Source organism: Coturnix japonica, unplaced genomic scaffold (genome assembly GCF_054131305.1).
Source record: "Coturnix japonica strain WE unplaced genomic scaffold, WE-NBRP24 Scf100, whole genome shotgun sequence".
Taxonomy (NCBI): Eukaryota; Metazoa; Chordata; class Aves; order Galliformes; family Phasianidae; genus Coturnix; species Coturnix japonica.
In genome coordinates, this window is record NW_028189003.1 from 178,132 (window position 1) to 197,757 (window position 19,626).

The window sequence follows — 19,626 nt, forward strand, 5'->3', positions numbered from 1 at the left end:
GGTCTTTATGGGGTGGAGATGACCCTATTGGGGTCTATGGGGTGGAGATGACCCCATTGGGGTCTCCAATGTCTATCGATGATCCCAATGGCGTCTTCAACCTCTATAGGATCGAGAGGTCCCCGATGGGATGGAGATGACCCTATTGGGGTCTATAGGGTGGGAGTGACCCTATAGGGTCTCTATGGGGTGGAGATGACCCCATTGGGGTCTTCAACCTCTATAGGATGGAGATGATCCCAATGGGATGGAGATGGTTCCCATTGGGTTCTCTATGTCTATAGACGATCCCAATGGGGTATGGTCGATCCCAATGGGATCTAGACGTTCCTATAGGGTTTAACCCCATAAATGCCCTATATCCCACCCCATTGGGGTCTATGGGGTGGAGATGACCCCACTGGGGTCTCTATGGGTTGGATATGATCCCAATGGGATTGTAGACGCCCCCAACATGGCGAAGACCCTTCCAACCCCCATAACACCCTATAAAACCCTATAAAACCCTATAAGACCCCATTAACCCCATAAATCCCCTATATCCCAGGTGTTCCAGTCCCGTTGGTGCCGTGGCCGCCCGGTTCGGTTCTGTCGGGCCGGTTCCGCCGTTTAATGGCCGCCATTATGGGATGGAGACGATCCCAATGGGATAGAGACGATCCCAATGGGGTCTTCAACCTCTATGGGGTGGAGATGACCCCATTGGGGTCTATGGGGTTGATTTATGGGGTCGTAGACCCCAATGGGGTCATCACCACCCCATAGAGACCCCATAGAGACCCCAAAGGGATGGAGATGACCGCAATGGGGTCTTCAACCACTATAGGATTGAGAGGTCCCCAATGGGATGGAGATGACCCTATTGGGGTCTATGGGGTGGGGGTGACCCTATAGGGTCTTTATGGGGTGGGGATGACCCCAATGGGGTCTATGGGGTGGAGATGACCCCATTGGGGTCTATGGGGTTGAGATGACCCCAATGGGATGGAGATGACCCCAATGGCGTCTTCAACATTTATGGGTTTGAGATGACCCTATTGGGGTCTATGGGGTAGGGGTGACCCTATGGGGTCTCTATGGGGTGGAGATGACCCCATTGATCCCTATAGGGTGTGGTTGACCCTATGGGGTCTCTATGGGGTGAAGACGACCCCAATGGGGTCTATGGGTTGGATATGATCCCAATGGGATGTAGACGATCCCAATGGGATATAGACGATCCCAATAGGATATTGACGACCCTATAGGGTTTAACCCCACAAATGCCCTATATCCCACCCCATTGGGGTCTATGGGGTGGGGGAGACCCTATAGGGTCTTTATGAGGTGGAGATGACCCCAATGGGGTCTATGGGGTCGTGATGACCCCAATGGGATGGAGATGAAGCCAATGGGATGGAGACGATCCCAATGGGATGGAGACCCTTCCAACCCCATAAAGACCCCATAAATCAACCCCATAGACCCTAATAGGGTCATCTCCACCCCATAGACCCCAATGGGGTCTTCTCCACCCCATAGAGACCCCATAGAGACCCCATAGAGACCCCAATGGGATGGAGATGATCCCAATGCAACGTAGACGCCCCCAACATCCCGTAGACCCTTTGAACCCCGTAAAGACCCCCTAAATCAACCCCATAGACCCTAATAGGGTCATGTCCACCCCATAGACCCCAATGGGGTCATGTCCACCCCATAGACCCCAATGGGGTCTTCTCCACCCCATAGAGACCCTAAAGGAGGGTTGGAGATGACTCCAACTCAACGTAGACTCCTCCATCACGACGTAGACCCTTCCAACCTTCTTTTATGGGGTTTTATGCCAATAAGACCCTATAAAACCCCATAAATCCCCTATATCCCACCCCAATGGGGTCTATGGGGTGGAGATGACCCCATTGGGGTCTATGGGGTCAAGATGATCCCAATGGGGATGGAGATGATCCCAATGCAACATAGACTCCCCCAACATGAGGTAGACCCTTCCAACCCCATAAAGACCCCAATAAAACCCTATAAGACCCCATTAACCCCACAAATGCCCTATATCCCAGGTGTTCCCGTCCCGTTGGTGCCGTGGCCGCCCGGTTCGGTTCTGTCGGGCCGGTTCCGCCGTTTAATGGCCGCCCTCCAACGCTCGTGTCAGCGGCAGCGGCTGCGGGGGGACAGGAGACGGAGACGGTGCGAGGCCGCATGTAAGCTGAAGGAGATGGCCAGGAGGCAGAAACAGCACAGGTATATGGGGTTTTATATGGGATTTTGGGGTCTTATATGGGATTTTGGGGTTTTATGGGGTTTTATGGGGTCCTATAGGGTCCTATTGGGTTCTGTTGGGTTCTATGGGGTCCTATGGGGTTCTATGGGGTCCTGTTGGGTTGTGTTGGGTCCTATTGGGTTCTATGGGGTCCTATGGGGTCTTATGGGGTTCTATGGGGTTCTATGGGGTTCTATGGGGTCCTATGGGGTCCTATGAGGTCCTATGGGGTTTTATGGGGTCCTATGGGGTCGTATGGGGTCCTGTGAGGTACTATGGGGTCTTATTGGGGTCTTATGGGGTCCTATGGGGTTTTATGGGGTCCTATGAGTTCCTATGGGGTCCTGTGGGGTCCTATGGGGTTCTATGGGGTCCTATTGGGTTGTGTTGGGTTCTGTTCAGTCCCCTTGGGTTCTATGGGGTTCTATGGGGTTTTATGAGGTTTTATGGGGTCCTATGGGGTTCTATGGGGTCTTATGAGGTCCTATGGGGTCCTATTGGGTCCTATGAGGTCCTATTGAGTCCTATTGGGTTCTATTGAGTCCTATTGGGTCCTATTGGGTTTGGGTTGGTTCTATGGGGTCCTATGGGGTTCTATGGGGTTTTAAGGGGTCCTATGGGGTCTTATGGGGTCCTGTGAGATCCTATGGGGTCCTATGGGGTTTTATGGGGTCCTATGGGGTCCTGTGGGGTTCTATAGGGTCCTATCAGGTCCTATTGGGTTGTGTTGGGTTGTGTTGGGTTCTGTTGGGTCCCCTGGGTTTCTATGGGGTCCTATAGGGTCCTATGGGGTTTTACGGGGTCCTATGGGGTTTTATGGGGTCTTATGGGGTCCTATGGGGTCTTATTGGGGTCCTATGGGGTTTTATGGGGTTCTATGGAGTTTTATGGGGTCCTATGGGGTCCTATGGGGTTCTATGGGGTCCTATGGGGTCCTATTGGGTTTGGGGTGGGCTGCCTGTAAGCTGAAGGAGATGGCCCGGAGGCAGAAACAGCACAGGTATAGGGGATCCTATGGGGTTCTATGGGGTTTTATGGGGTTCTATGGGGTTCTATGGGGTTTTATGGGGTCCTATGAGGTTCTATTGGGTTCTGTTGGGTTCTATGGGGTCCTATTGAGTCCTTATGGGGTTCTATTGGGTCCTATTGGGTTTGGGTTGGCTCTATGGGGTTCTGTTGGGTTCTATGGGGTCCTATTGGGTTCTATGGGGTTTTATGGGGTTCTATGGGGTCTTATGGGGTTCTATGGGGTCCTATTGGGTTTGGGTTTGGTTCTATGGGGTCCTATGTGGTCCTATGGGGTTCTATGGGGTCCTATGGGGTCCTATAGGGTCTTATATGGGGTTCTATGGAGTTTTATGGGGTCCTATTGGGTTCTATGGGGTCTTATGGGGTTCTATAGGGTTTTATGGGGTTCTATGGGGTCCTATGGGGTCTTATGGGGTTCTATGGGGTCCTATGGGGTTTGGGTTTGGTTCTATGGGGTTGTATGGGGTCCTATTGGGTCCTATGGGGTCTTATTGGGGTCTTATGGGGTCCTATGGGGTCTTATGGTGTCCTATGGGGTCCTATGGGGTTCTATGGGGTTTTATGGGGTTTATGGGGTTTGGGGTGGTTCTATGGGGTCCTATGGGGTCTTATGGGGTTTTATGGGGTCCTATGGGGTTCTATGGAGGCCGCCTGTAAGCTGAAGGAGATGGCCAGGAGGCAGAAACAACACAGGTATAGGGGGGGCTATGGGGTTCTATGGGGTTTTATGGGGTCCTATGGGGTCCTATGGGGTCTTATGGGGTCCTATTGGGGTCTTATGGGGTTCTATGGGGTCTTACTGGGGTTTTATGGGGTCCTATGGGGTCCTATGGGGTCTTATTGGGGTCTTATGGGGTCCTGTGAGGTCCTATGGGGTCTTATTGGGGTCCTATGGGGTCCTATTGGGTTCTGTTGGGTTCTATGGGGTCTTATTGGGGTCCTGTGAGATCCTATGGGGTCTTATGGGGTCCTATGGTGTCCTGTGTGGTCCTATGGGGTTCTATGGGGTCCTATGGGGTTCTATGGGGTTTTATGGGGTCCTATGGGGTTCTATGGGGTTCTATGGGGTTTTACGGGGTCTTATGGGGTTTTATGGGATCCTATAGGGTCCTATTGGGTTCTGTTGGGTTCTATGGGGTTTTTTATGGGGTCCTATTGGGTTCTGTGGGGTCCTATTGGGTTCTATGGGGTTTTATGGGGTCCTATGGGGTTCTATGGGGTCCTATGGGGTTCTACGGGGTCCTATGAGGTCATATGGGGTCCAGTTGGGTTCGGGTTGGTTCTATTGGGTCCTATGGGGTCTTATGGGGTTCTATGGGGTTCTATGGGGTTTTATGGGGTCTTATGAGGTCCTATGAGGTCCTATGGGGTTTTATGGGGTCCTATGGGGTCCTATGGGGTTCTATGGGGTCTTATGGGGTCCTATGGGGTCCTATGGGGTCCTATGGGGTTTTATGGGGTCCTATGGGGTTCTATGGGGTCTTATGGGGTCCTATGGGGTCCTATTGAGTTCTGTTGGGTTCTATGGGGTTCTATGGGGTTCTGTTGGATTCTATGGGGTTCTGTTGGGTTCTATGGGGTCTTATTGGGTTCTATTGGGTCCTATTGGGTTCTATTGAGTCCTATTGGGTCCTATTGGGTTTGGGTTGGTTCTATGGGGTCCTATGGGGTCCTATGGGGTTCTATGGGGTTTTATGGGGTTTTATGGGGTCTTATGGGGTCCTATTGGGTCCTATTGGGTTCTATTGGGTTCTGTTGGGTTCTATGGGGTCATATTGGGTTCTATTGAGTCCTATTGGGTTCTGTTGGGTCCTATTGGGTCCTATTGGGTCCTATTGGGACCTATTGGGTTTGGGTCGGTTCTATGGGGTTTTACGGTGTCCTATCGGGTCCTATGGGGTCCTATGGGGTCTTATTGGGTTCTGTTGGGTTCTATGGGGTCTTATTGGGGTCTTATGGGGTTCTATGGGGTCTGTGTGTAAGCTGAAGGAGATGGCCAGGAGGCAGAAACAGCACAGGTATAGGGGATCCTATGGGGTTCTATGGGGTTTTATGGGGTTTATGGGGTCTTATGGGGTCCTATGGGGTTCTATGGGGTCTTATGGGTTTCTATGGGGTTCTATGGGGTCCTATTGGGTTTGGGTTGGTTCTATGGGGTTGTATGGGGTTCTGTTGGGTCCTATTGGGTTCTGTTGGGTTCTATGGGGTCTTATTGGGGTCCTATGGGGTCGTATGAGGTCCTATGGGGTTCTGTGGGGTCCTATAGGGTTCTATGGGGTTTTATGGGGTCCTATGGGGTTCTATGGGGTTCTATGGGGTTTTACGGGCTCTTATGGGGTTTTATGGGATCCTATAGGGTCCTATTGGGTTCTATTGGGTCCTATTGGGTCCTATTGGGTCCTATGGGGTCTTATTGGGTTCTGTTGGGTTCTATGGGGTCCTATGGGGTTCTATGGGGTGGGCCGCGTGTAAGCTGAAGGAGATGGCCAGGAGGCAGAAACAGCACAGGTATAGGGGATCCTATGGGGTTTTATATGGGATTTTGGGGTCTGTAGGTCCATATAAGTTGGGTTTTGGGGTCTATAGGTCCATATTGGGGTCTATAGGTCCATATTAGGGTCTGTAGGTCCATATAAGTTGGGTTTTGGGGTCTATAGGTCCATATTGGGGTCTATAGGTCCATATAAGTTGGGTTTTGGGGTCTTACTTGGGTTTTTGGGATCTTATTTGCATTTATAGGGTCTTATTTTGGGTTTTGGGGTCTATAGGTCCATATTGGGGTCTATAGGTCCGTATTGGGGTCTGTAGGTCCATATTGGGGTCTATAGGCCCCATATCCTCCCTATAACCCCATTAACCCCCTATAAAACCCCATAGACCCCATAACCCCTATATCTCCCCCTATAGATGGACTCATCGCGAGCAGTCCGACTTCTACCGCGTGGTGTCCAGTTATGGGGTGGATTTCGACCCCGAAACCCGGCGGTTTTGGGGTCTATGGGTCCATATTGGGGTCTATAGGTCCATATATGTTGGGTTTTGGGGTCTTACATTGGGTTTTGGGGTCTATAGGTCCATATAAGTTGGGTTTTGGGGTCTTACATGGGGTTTTGGGGTCTATAGGTCCATATAAGTTGGGTTTTGGGGTCATAATTGGGTTTTTAGGGTCTGATTTGGGGTTTTAGGGTCTTATTTGGGGTTTCAGGGTCTATAGGTCCATATTAGGGTCTATGGGTTCATATTAGGGTCTATAGGTCCATATTGGGGTCTATAGGTCCATATTAGGGTCTATAGGTCCATATTGGTGTCTATAGGTCCATATTGGGGTCTGTAGGTCCATATTGGGGTCTATAGGTCCATATTGGGGTCTATAGGTCCATATTGGGGTCTATAGGTCCATATTAGGGTCTATAGGTCCATATTGGGTTCTACAGGTCCATATTGGGGTCTATAGGTCCATATAAGTTGGGTTTTGGGGTCTATAGGTCCATATTGGGGTCTATAGGTCCATATAAGTTGGGTTTTGGGGTCTTACTTGGGTTTTTGGGATCTTATTTGCATTTATAGGGTCTTATTTTGGGTTTTGGGGTCTATAGGTCCATATTGGGGTCTATAGGTCTGTATTGGGGTCTATAGGTCCATATTGGGGTCTATAGGTCCATATTAGGGTCTATAGGTCCATATTGGGGTCTATAGGTCCATATTGGGGTCTATAGGTCCATATATGTTGGGTTTTGGGGTCTTATTTGGGGTTTTGGGGTCTATAGGTCCATATTGGGGTCTATAGGTCCATATTGGGGTCTATAGGTCCATATACGTTGGGTTTTAGGGTCTTATTTGGGGTTTTGGGGTCTATAGGTCCATATTGGGGTCTATAGGTCCATATTGGGGTCTACAGGTCCATATAAGTTGGGTTTTGGGGTCTTATTTGGGGTTTTAGGGTTTGATTTGGGGTTTTAGGGTCTTATTTGGTATTTTAGGGTCTGATTTGGTATTTTAGGGTCTGATTTGGGGTTTTAGGGTCTTTTTTAGGATTTTATGGTCTTCTTTAGGATTTTAGGGTCTTTTTTAGGATTTTAGGGTCTTATTTGGTATTTTAGGGTCTTATTTGTGGTTTTAGGGTCTTATTTGGGGTTTTAGGGTCCTATTTGGGGTTTTAGGGTCCAATTTGGAGTTTTAGGGTCTGATTTGGGGTTTTAGGGTCTTATTTAGGGTTTTAGGGTCCAATTTGGGGTTTTAGGGTCTTTTTTGGTATTTTAGGGTCTTTTTTAGGATCTTATGGTCTTTTTTGGGGTTTTAGGGTCCTATTTGGGGTTTTAGGGTCTGATTTGGGGTTTTAGGGTCTGATTTGGGGTTTTGGGGTCTATAGGTCCATATACGTTGGGTTTTGGGGTCTTATTTGGGGTTTTGGGGTCTATAGGTCCATATTGGGGTCTATAGGTCCATATAAGTTGGGTTTTGGGGTCTTATTTGGGTTTTTAGGGTCTGATTTGGGGTTTTAGGGTCATTTTCGGTATTTTAGGGTCTGATTTGGGGTTTTAGGGTCTTATTTAGGGTTTTAGGATCTTAATTGGGTTTTTAGGCTCTTATTTGTGGTTTTAGGGTCTTGTTTGGAGTTTTAGGGTCTTTTTTGGGGTTTTGGGATCTCATTTGGGGTCTTATTTGGGTTTTCAGGGTCTTTTTTGGTATTTTAGGGTCTTTTTTAGGATTTTATCGTCTTCTTTGGTATTTTAGGGTCTTTTTTAGGATTTTATGGTCTTCTTTGGGGTTTTAGGGTCCAATTTGTGGTTATAGGGTCTTATTTGTGGTTTTAGGGTCTTATTTGTGGTTTTAGGGTCTTATTTGGGGTTTTAGGGTCCGATTTGGGGTTTTGGGGTCTATAGGTCCATATTGGGGTCTATAGGCCCCATATTCCCCCTATAACCCCATTAACCCCCTATAAATCCCCCAAACCCCATTACCCCATATAAAACCTTATTAATCCCCTATAGATGGACACGTCGCGAGCAGTCCGACTTCTACCGCGTGGTGTCCAGTTATGGGGTGGATTTCGACCCCGAATCCCGTCGGTTCCGTTGGGGTCGGTTCCGTTCCTTGGCCCGTTTGGATCGAAAGACGGACGAGAACCTGACCAAGTTCTACCACGGCTTCGTGGCCATGTGCCGCCAGGTCTGCAGGCTGCCACCAGCACCAGGGGACGGTAAGATATGGGGTTTTTATGGGGTTTTATGGGGTTTTTATGGGGTTTTATGGGGTTTTTATGGGGTTTTTATGGGGTTTATGGGGTCTGTGCGGCCTGTGCGGCCTGTGAGGCCTGTGACGCCTGTGGGGCCTGTGAGGCCTGTGAGGCCTGTGCGGCCTGTGAGGCCTGTGAGGCCTTTGGGGCCTGTGAGGCCTGTGGGGTTTTTATGGGGTTTTTATGGGGTTTATGGGGTTTTTAGGGGGTTTTATGGGGGTTTTTATGGGGTTTTATGGGGTTTTTATGGGATTTATGGGGTTTTTATGGGATTTATGGGATTGTTATGGGGTTTTATGGGGTTTTCTGGGGGGTTTTTAAGGGGTTTTTGGGGTTTTTATGGGGTTTATATGGGGTCTGTGCGGCCTGTGAGGCCTGTGGGGTTTTTATGGGGTTTTTATGGGGTTTTTAGGAGTTTTTATGGGGTTTATGGGGTTTTTATGGGTTTTATGGGGTTTTTATGGGGTTTTATGGGGTTTTTTTGGGGGTTTTTAAGGGGTTTTTATGGGGTTTATGGGGGGTTTTTATGGGGTCTGTGTGGCCTGTGCGGCCTGTGAGGCCTGTGAGGCCTGTGGGGTTTTTATGGGGTTTTTATGGGGTTTATGAGGTTTTTAGGGGGTTTTATGAGGTTTTTATGGGGTTTTATGGGGTTTTTAGGGGGTTTTTGGGGTTTTTAGAGGGTTTATGGGGTCTGTGCGGCCTGTGAGGCCTGTGAGGCCTGTGGGGCCTGTGAGGCCTTTGGGGCCTGTGAGGCCTGTGGGGTTTTTATGGGGTTTTATGGGGTTTTATGGGGTTTTTATGGGATTTATGGGGTTTTTATGGGGTTTTATGGGGGTTTTTTGGGGGTTTTTAAGGGGTTTTTGGGGGTTTTTAGGGGGTTTTTATGGGGTCTGTGCGGCCTGTGAGGCCTGTGAGGCCTGTGAGGCCTGTGGGGCCTGTGAGGCCTGTGGGGTTTTTATGGGGTTTTTAGGGGTTTTTATGGGGTTTATGGGTTTTTTTTGGGGTTTTTATGGGGTTTTATGGGGTTTTTATGGGGTTTTTATGGGGTTTTTATGGGGTTTATGGGGTCTGTGCGGCCTGTGAGGCCTGTGAGGCCTGTGGGGCCTGTGAGGCCTGTGAGGCCTGTGCGGCCTGTGAGGCCTGTGAGGCCTGTGAGGCCTGTGGGGTTTTTATGGGGTTTTTATGGGGTTTTTAGGGGGTTTTATGGGGGTTTTTAAGGGGTTTTTGGGGTTTTTTGGGGCTTTTTATGGGGTCTGTGCGGCCTGTGCGGCCTGTGAGGCCTGTGGGGCCTGTGAGGCCTGTGGGGTTTTTATGGGGTTTTTAGGGGTTTTTATGGGGTTTATGGGGTTTTTAGGGGGTTTTATGGAGTTTTTATGGGGTTTTATTGGGTTTTATGGGGTTTTTATGGGGTTTTATGGAGTTTTTATGGGGTTTTATGGGGTTTTTATGGGGTTTATGGGGTCTGTGCGGCCTGTGCGGCCTGTGAGGCCTGTGAGGCCTGTGAGGCCTGTGGGGCCTGTGAGGCCTGTGGGGCCTGTGGGGTTGGCAGCCATCTTGGCAGCCATCTGCCATATGGGGTTTTAATGGGGTTTTTATGGGGTTTTATGGGGTTTTTAGGGGGTTTTATGGGGTTTTTATGGGGTTTATGGGGTTTTTAGGGGGTTTTATGGGGGTTTTTATGGGGTTTTTAGGGGGTTTTATGGGGTTTTTAGGGGGTTTATGGGGCCTGTGCGGCCTGTGGAGCCTGTGAGGCCTGTGAGGTCTGTGGAGCCTGTGAGGCCTGTGAGGCCTGTGCGGCCTGTGAGGCCTGTGAGGCCTTTGGGGCCTGTGAGGCCTGTGGGGTTTTTATGGGGTTTTTATGGGGTTTTTATGGGGTTTATGGGGTTTTTAGGGGGTTTTATGGGGTTTTATGGGGTTTTTATGGGGTTTTATGGGGGTTTTTATGGGGTTTTATGGTGTTTTTATGGGGTTTTATGGGGTTTTTATGGGGTTTTTATGGGGTTTATGGGGTCTGTGCGGCCTGTGAGGCCTGTGGAGCCTGTGAGGCCTGTGAGGCCTGTGAGGCCTGTGGGGCCTGTGAGGCCTGTGGGGTTGGCAGCCATCTTGGCAGCTGCTGCCTGCCACCCGCACCGGGGGATGGTAAGGGGGTTTTTATGGGGTTTTTATGGGGTTTTTAAGGGGTTGTTGGGGGGTTTTAAGGGGTTTTTGGGGTTTTTGGGGGGTTTTTATGGGGTCTGTGCGGCCTGTGAGGCCTGTAAGGCCTGTGCGGCCTGTGAGGCCTGTGGGGCCTGTGAGGCCTGTGGGGCCTGTGAGGCCTGTGGGGTTTTTATGGGGTTTTTATGGGGTTTTTAGGGGGTTTTATGGGGGTTTTTAAGGGGTTTTTGGGGTTTTTTGGGGCTTTTTATGGGGTCTGTGCGGCCTGTGCGGCCTGTGAGGCCTGTGGGGCCTGTGAGGCCTGTGGGGTTTTTATGGGGTTTTTAGGGGTTTTTATGGGGTTTATGGGGTTTTTAGGGGGTTTTATGGAGTTTTTATGGGGTTTTATTGGGTTTTATGGGGTTTTTATGGGGTTTTATGGAGTTTTTATGGGGTTTTATGGGGTTTTTATGGGGTTTATGGGGTCTGTGCGGCCTGTGCGGCCTGTGAGGCCTGTGAGGCCTGTGAGGCCTGTGGGGCCTGTGAGGCCTGTGGGGCCTGTGGGGTTGGCAGCCATCTTGGCAGCCATCTGCCATATGGGGTTTTAATGGGGTTTTTATGGGGTTTTATGGGGTTTTTAGGGGGTTTTATGGGGGTTTTTATGGGGTTTATGGGGTTTTTAGGGGGTTTTATGGGGGTTTTTATGGGGGTTTTAAGGGGTTTTATGGGGTTTTTTGGGGGTTTTTATGGGGTCTGTGCGGCCTGTGCGGCCTGTGAGGCCTGTGAGGCCTGTGGGGCCTGTGAGGCCTGTGAGGCCTGTGCGGCCTGTGGGGCCTGTGAGGCCTGTGGGGTTTTTATGGGGTTTTTATGGGGTTTTTAGGGGTTTTTATGGGGTTTTATGGGGTTTTATGGGGGTTTTTTGGGGTTTTTTAAGGGGTTTTTAGGGGTTTTTATGGGGTTTATGGGGTTTTTATGGGGTTTTATGGGGTTTTATGGGGTTTTTATGGGGTTTTAGGAGGTTTTTATGGGGTTTATGGGGTCTGTGCGGCCTGTGAGGCCTGTGGGGCCTGTGAGGCCTGTGGGGTTTTTATGGGTTTTTTAAGGGGTTTTTAGGGGTTTTTAGGGGGTTTATGGGGTTTTTAGGGGTTTTTATGGGTTTATGGGATTTTTAGGGGTTTTTATGGGGTTTATGGGGTTTTTATGGGGGTTTTTATGGGGTTTTTAGGGGGTTTATGGGGTCTGTGCGGCCTGTGCAGCCTGTGGGGCCTGTGGAGCCTGTGGAGCCTGTGAGGCCTGTGGAGCCTGTGGGGCCTGTGAGGCCTTTGGGGCCTGTGAGGCCTGTGGGAATTTTATGGGGTTTTTATGGGGTTTTTAGGGGTTTTTATGGGGTTTATGGGGTTTTTAGGGGTTTTTATGGGGTTTTATGGGGTTTTTATGGGGTTTATGGGGTCTGTGCAGCCTGTGCGGCCTGTGAGGCCTGTGAGGCCTTTGGGGCCTGTGAGGCCTGTGAGGCCTGTGGGGTTGGCGGCCATCTTGGCATGTGCCGCCAGGTCTGCAGGCTGCCACCAGCACCGGGGGACGGTAAGATTTTATGGGGTTTTTAGGGGTTTTTTTGGGGGGTTTTAAGGGGTTTTTGGGGTTTTTTGGGGGTTTTTATGGGGTCTGTGCGGCCTGTGAGGCCTGTGAGGCCTGTGGGGCCTGTGAGGCCTGTGCGGCCTGTGCGGCCTGTGAGGCCTGTGGGGTTTTTATGGGTTTTTTATGGGTTTTTTAGGGGTTTTTATGGGGTTTTTAGGGGTTTTATGGGGGTTTTTTGGGGGTTTTTAAGGGGTTTTTGGGGTTTTTAGGGGGTTTTTATGGGGTCTGTGCGGCCTGTGCGGCCTGTGAGGCCTGTGGGGCCTGTGAGGCCTGTGGGGTTGGCGGCCAGCTTGGCAGCTGCCGCCTGCCACCCGCACCGGGGGACGGTAAGATACGGGGTTTTTATGGGGTTTTATGGGGTTTTTATGGGGTTTTATGGGGTTTTTTTGGGGGGTTTTAAGGGTTTTTTGGGGTTTTTAGGGGGTTTTTATGGGGTCTGTGCGGCCTGTGAGGCCTGTGGGGCCTGTGGGGCCTGTGAGGCCTGTGGGGTTTTTATGGGGTTTTTAGGGGTTTTTATGGGGTTTTTATGGGGTTTTATGGGGGTTTTTATGGGGTTTTTAGGGGTTTTTATGGGATTTATGGGGTTTATGGGGTTTTATGGGGTTTTTATGGGGTTTTATGGGGTTTTTATGGGGTTTTTATGGGGTTTATGGGGTCTGTGCGGCCTGTGCGGCCTGTGAGGCCTGTGAGGCCTGTGGGGCCTGTGGGGTTGGCGGCCATCTTGGCATGTGCCGCCAGGTCTGCAGGCTGCCACCAGCACCAGGGGACGGTAAGGGGGTTTTTATGGGGTTTTATGGGGTTTTATGGGGTTTTTATGGGGTTTTTATGGGGTTTATGGGGTCTGTGCGGCCTGTGCGGCCTGTGAGGCCTGTGCGGCCTGTGAGGCCTGTGAGGCCTGTGAGGCCTGTGCGACCTGTGAGGCCTGTGAGGCCTGTGGGGCCTGTGAGGCCTGTGGGGTTTTTATGGGGTTTTTAGGGGGTTTATGGGGGTTTTTATGGGGTTTTATGGGGTTTTATGGGGTTTTTATGGGGTTTATGGGGTTTTTAGGGGGTTTTGTGGGGGATGGTAAGGGGGTTTTATGGGGGTTTTTATGGGGTTTTTAAGGGGTTTTTGGGGTTTTTATGGGGTTTATGGGGTCTGTGCGGCCTGTGTGGCCTGTGGGACCTGTGGAGCCTGTGGAGCCTGTGGGGCCTGTGGGGTTGGCGGCCATCTTGGCAGCCATCTGCCATATGGGGTTTTAATGGGGTTTTATGGGGTTTTTATTGGGTTTTATGGGGTTTTTATGGGGTTTTTAGGGGCTTTTATGGGATTTATGGGGTTTTTAGGGGGTTTTATGGGGGTTTTTATGGGGTTTTTAGGGGGTTTTATGGGGTTTTTAGGGGGTTTATGGTGTCTGTGCGGCCTGTGAGGCCTGTGAGGCCTGTGAGGCCTGTGAGGCCTGTGGGGTTGGCGGCCATCTTGGCAGCCATCTTGGCGGCCATCTTGATGGGGTTGGCAGCCATCTTGATGGGGTTGGCAGCCATTTTGGCATCCATCTTTATGGGTTGGCGGCCATCTTGGCGGCCATCTTGGTGGGGTTGGCGGCCATCTTGGCAGCCATCTTGATGGGGTTGGGAGCCATCTTGGCATCCATCTTTATGGGTTGGCGGCCATCTTGGTGGCCATCTTTATGGGTTGGCAGCCATCTTGGCGGCCATCTTGATGGGTTGGCGGCCATCTTGGTGGGGTTGGCGGCCATCTTGGCAGCCATCTTGATGGGTTGGCAGCCATCTTGGCATCCATCTTTATGGGTTGGCGGCCATCTTGGCGGCCATCTTGAAGGTTTGGCGGCCATCTTGGCATCCATCTTTATGGGTTGGCGGCCATCTTGGTGGCCATCTTGATGGGGTTGGCGGCCATTTTAGTGGGGTCTGGAGGTCTCTATGGGGTCTCTATGGGGTTGGCGGCCATCTTGATGGGGTTGGCGGCCATCTTGGTGGCCATCTTGTCAGCCATCTTGATGGGGTTGGCGGCCATCTTGGCGGCCATCTTGTCAGCCATCTTGATGGGGTTGGCGGCCATCTTGGCGGCCATCTTGTCAGCCATCTTGATGGGTTGGCGGCCATCTTGGCGGCCATTTTAATGGGGTTTTGAAGGTCTTAGTGGGGTCTTAAGGCCTCTATGGGGCCGTAGACCCCCATTCTAACCCCTATTCCCCCCACAGAGCCCCCCGACCCTTCAGTCCCGGTGACCCCCATCTCCTCCCACCATCTTTGTGGGGTTGGCTGCCATCTTGGCGGCCATCTTGATTGGTTGGCGGCCATTTTAATGGTGTTGTCAGCCATTTTAATGGGGTCTGGAGGTCTCTATGGGGTCTCTATGGGGTTGGTGGCCATCTTGATGGGGTTGGCGGCCATCTTGAAGGTTTGGCGGCCATCTTGGCAGCCATCTTGATTGGTTGGCGGCCATCTTGATGGGGTTGGCAGCCATCTTGGCGGCCATCTTGATGGGGTTGGCGGCCATCTTGGCAGCCATCTTGATGGGGTTGGCGGCCATTTTAATGGGGTCTGTTGGTCTTTATGGGGTTGGCGGCCATTTTAATGGGGTCTGGAGGTCTCTATGGGGTCTCTGTGGGGTTGGCGGCCATATTTATGGGGTTGGCGGCCATGTTTATGGGGTTGGCAGCCATCTTGATGGGTTGGCGGCCATCTTGGTTGCCATCTAGATGGGGTTGGCGGCCATCTTGGCGGCCATCTTTATGGGTTTGTAGAGCATCTCTATGGGGTCTGGAGGTCTCTATGGGGTCTCTATGGGGTTGGTGGCCATCTTGATGGGTTGGCGGCCATCTTGGCGGCCATCTTAATGGGGTTGGCGGCCATTTTAGTGGGGTCTGGAGGACTCTATGGGGTCTCTATGGGGTTGGCGGCCATCTATATTGGGTTAGCAGCCATCTTTATGGGGTTGGCGGCCATCTTGGCCGTCTTGATGGGTTGGCGGCCATCTTGGTGGCCATTTTAATGGGGTTTTGAAGGTCTTAGTGGGGTCTTAAGGCCTCTATGGGACCGTAGACCCCCATTCTAACCCTTATCTCCCCCCCCAGAGCCCCCCGACCCCTCAGTCCCGGTGACCCCCATCTCCTCCGACCATCTTTATGGGGTTGGCGGCCATCTTGATGGGGTTGGCAGCCATCTTGATGGGTTGGCGGCCATCTTGGCGGCCATTTTGATGGGTTGGCGGCCATTTTAACGGGGTCTGGATGTTTCTATGGGACCATAGACCCCCATTCTAACTCCTATTCTCCCCCCAGAGCCCCCCGACCCCTCAGTCCCGGTGACGCCCATCTCCTCCGACCATCTTTGTGGGGTTGGCGGCCATCTTGGCGGCCATCTTGATTGGTTGGCGGCCATTTTAATGGTGTTGTCGGCCATTTTAATGGGGTCTGGAGGTCTCTATGGGGTTTCTATGGGGTTTCTATCGGGTCTCTATGGGTTTGGCGGCCATCTTGTTGGTGCTGGTGGTCACCTTTATTGGGTTGGCGGCCATCTTGGCAGCCACCTTGATGGTGTTGGCGGCCATCTTGGCGGCCATCTTTAATGGGGTTGGCGGCCATTTTAATGGGGTCTGTTGGTCTTTATGGGGTTGGCGGCCATTTTAGTGGGGTCTGGAGGTCTCTATGGGGTCTCTATGGGGTTGGTGGCCATCTTTATGGGGTTGGCGGCCATCTTGATGGGGTTGGCGGCCATCTTGGCGGCCATCTTGTCAGCCATCTTGATGGGGTTGGCGGCCATCTTGGCGGCCATCTTGTCAGCCATCTTGATGGGGTTGGCGGCCATCTTGGCGGCCATTTTGATGGGTTGGCGGCCATTTTAATGGTGTTGGCGGCCATCTTGATGGCATTTTAAGGTCTCTATGGGGTCTGGAGGTCTCTACGTGTCTCTATGGGGCTGTAGACCCCCATTCTAACCCTTATCCCCCCCCCCAGAGCCCCCCGACCCCTCAGTCCCGGTGACCCCCATCTCCTCCGACCATCTTTATGGGGTTGGCGGCCATCTTGATGGGGTTGGCAGCCATCTTGATGGGTTGGCGGCCATCTTGGCGGCCATCTTGATGGGTTGGCGGCCATTTTAACGGGGTCTGGATGTTTCTATGGGGCTGTAGACCCCCATTCTAACCCTTATCTCCCCCCAGAGCCCCCCAACCCCTCAGTCCCAGTGACCCCCATCTCCTCCGACCATCTTTATGGGGTTGGCGGCCATCTTGATGGGGTTGGCAGCCATCTTGATGGGTTGGCGGCCATCTTGGCGGCCATCTTGATGGGGTTGGCGGCCATTTTAATGGGGTCTGGAGGTCTCTATGGGGTCTCTATGGGGTTGGCGGCCATATTTATTGGGTTGGCGGCCATCTTGATGGGGTTGGCGGCCATCTTGGCGGCCATCTTGTCAGCCATCTTGATGGGGTTGGCGGCCATCTTGGCGGCCATCTTGGCGGCAGCCATCTTGATGGGGCACCGGGGGACAGTAAGGTTTTATGGGGGTTTTTAGGGGGTTTTTATGGGGTTTTTATGGGATTTATGGGGTTTGTGGGGTCTGTAGGGTCTGTGCGGTTGGCGGCCATCTTGGCAGCCATCTTGCCGGCCATCTTGATGGGGTTGGCGGCCATCTTGATGGGTTGGTGGCCATCTTGACGGCCATCTTGACGTGTTGGTGGCCATTTTTTGGTCTCTATGGGGTTTGAAGGTCTCTACGTGTCTCTATGGGGCTGTAGACCCCCATTCTAACCCTTATCTCCCCCCAGAGCCCCCCGACCCCTCAGTCCCGGTGACCCCCATCTCATCGGACCGCGCCGCCCGCACCCTCCGTCGCCTGACCCTCCTCCGCCGCCTCCGCGAGCAAGTCCTCCGTCACCCCCTATTACCCACCCGCCTGGCCCTGTGCCCCACACCGGGCCCCGATCTCCCTTCATGGTGGCAACGTGGCCGCCATGACGGCGAGCTCCTCCATGGGGCAGCCCGCCATGGCTTGGCTAGGCCCGAGGCGGCCATCTTGGGCGACCCGGATTTCTCCTTCTTGGCCTCGCGTTGTCGGTTCCTTCGGGCCCAAACGGCGGCGGCTGCTTGTGGGGCCCTACAAGGTGGATCTATGGGGCAGCCCCATAGAGTGGTGGAGGAGGAGGAGGAGGAGGAGGAGGAGGAGGAAGAGGGGGAGATGATGGGCAAGATGGCGGCCAACGGATCCGAGTCGTCGTCGTCGTCTTCGTCGTCGTCCGCGGAGGAGGAGAGCGACGACGAGAGGGGTGAGGGGGCATAATGGGGGGATATGGGGGGATTAAAGGGGTCTATGGGGGTCTATGGGGTCTGGGGGGGGTCTATGGGGGTCTATGGGGGTCTGGGGGGGGATTAAAGGGGTCTATGGGGGTCTATGGGGGTTTTAAAGGGGTCTATGGGGGTTTTAAAGGGGTTTGGGGGGGGTCTGTGGGGCTCTTAAAGGGGTTTAAGGGAGTATATGGGGGTCTTAAGGGGATTTAAGGGGGTCCTGTGGGGGTCTATGGGGGTTTTAAGGGGGTCTATGGGGGTCCTGTGGGGGTCTATGGGGGGATTAAAGGGGTCTATGGGGGTCTACGGGGGTCTTAAGCTGGTCTTATGGGGGTTTAAGGGGGGTCTATGGGGGTCTTAAAGGGGTCTGTGGGGGTCTTAAGGGGGTCTATGGGGGTCTTAAAGGGGTCTATGGGGGTCTATGGGGGGCTGTGGGGGGATTAAAGGGGTCTATGGGGGTCTATGGGGGTCTTAAAGGGGTCTATGGGGGTCCTATGGGGGTCTTAAGGGGGTCTATGGGGGTCTGTGGGGGTTTTAAAGGGGCCTATGGGGGGTCTATGGGGGGCTATGGGGGGATTAAAGGGGTCTATGGGGGTTTTAAAGGGGTCTGTGGGGGGCTATGGGGGGATTAAAGGGGTCTATGGGGGTCTATGGGGGTCTATGGGGCTGTGGGGGGATTAAAGGGGTCTATGGGGGGTCTGTGGGGGTCTGTGGGGGGGCTGGGGGGGTAAAATGGGGCTAGGGGGGTCTGGAGGTGTCTTAAAGGGGGGGGTGAGGGGGCATAATGGGGGGATATGGGGGGATTAAAGGGGTCTGTGGGGGTCTATGGGGGTCTATGGGGTCTATGGGGGGCTGTGGGGGGATTAAAGGGGTCTATGGGGGTCTATGGGGGGATTAAAGGGGGTCTCAATGCGGCTGGTGAGGTCTATGGGGTCTATGGGGGAATTAAAGGAATCTATGGGGGTCTATGGGGGTCTATGGGGGTCCTATGGAGGCTTAAAGGGGTCTGTGGGGGTCTTAAGGGGGTCTATGGGGGTCTATGGGGCTTTGGGGGGATCCTGTGGGGGTCTATGGGTGGTCTATAAGGGTCTGAGGGGGTCTATGGCGGTCTTAAAGGGGTCTGAGGGGGTCTATGGCGGTCTTAAAGGGGTCTGGGGGGGGTCTATGGGGGTCTTAAGGGGCTTTAATGGGGGTCTATGGGGGTCTTAAAGGGGTCCTGTGGGGGTCTGTGGGGGTCTATGGGGGTCTTAAGTGGGTCTATGGGGGAATTAAAGGGTCTTAGGGGGGTTTGGGGGGGTCTATGGGGGGTCTGTGGGTGGCTATGGGGGGATTAAAGGGGTCTATGGGGTTCTTAAGGGGGTCTATGGGGGTCTTAAGGGGCTTTAATGGGGGTCTATGGGGGTCTTAAAGGGGTTTAAGGGGGTCTATGGGGGAATTAAAGGGGTTTGGGGGGTCTATGGGTTTCTTAAGGGGGTCTATGGGGGTCTTAAGGGGGTCTGGGGGGGTCTATGGGGGTCCTATAGGGGTCTTAAAGGGGTTTAAGGGGGGTCTGTGGGGGTCTGGGGGGGTCTATGGGGGTCTTAAAGGGGGTCTCAATGCGGCTGGTGGGGTTTATGGGGTCTATGGGGGAATTAAAGGAATCTATGGGGGTCTATGGGGGTCTGTGTGGGTCTGGGGGAGTCCTATGGGGGTCTTTGGGGGTCTGTGGGGGTCTTAAGGGGCTTTAATGGGGGTCTATGGGGGTCTTAAAGGGGTTTAAGGGGGTCTATGGGGGAATTAAAGGGGTTTGGGGGGTCTGTGGGGGTCTTAAAGGGGTCTATGGGGGTCTTAAGGGGGTTTGGGGGGGGTCATAAGGGGGTCTATGGGGGTTTAAGGGGGTCTATGGGGGTCTTAAAGGGGTCTATGGGGGTCTCTGGGGGGCTATGGGGGTCTTATGGGGGGTCTATGGGGGTTTGGGGGGGGGAAAGTGGGGTTTGGGGGGGGTCTTAAAGGGGTTTGGGGGTATATGGGGGGTCTATGGGGGTCTTAAAGAGGTTTAAGGGGGTG

At 52.6% G+C, this 19,626-nt stretch overlaps 1 protein-coding gene across 1 annotated transcript in view; it reads left to right on the forward strand.

Moving 5' to 3' along the window:
• The window catches only part of CHD8 (chromodomain helicase DNA binding protein 8), a 182,764-nt gene that overhangs the window by 142,423 nt on the left and 20,715 nt on the right, over positions 1-19,626 (forward strand). Inside the window, exons 29-32 of the mRNA XM_085534818.1 lie at positions 2,058-2,238; positions 8,278-8,455; positions 12,206-12,236; positions 17,064-17,561. Coding sequence (XP_085390944.1) covers positions 2,058-2,238; positions 8,278-8,455; positions 12,206-12,236; positions 17,064-17,561 — 888 coding nt within the window. The remainder of the gene's footprint in view (positions 1-2,057; positions 2,239-8,277; positions 8,456-12,205; positions 12,237-17,063; positions 17,562-19,626) is intronic.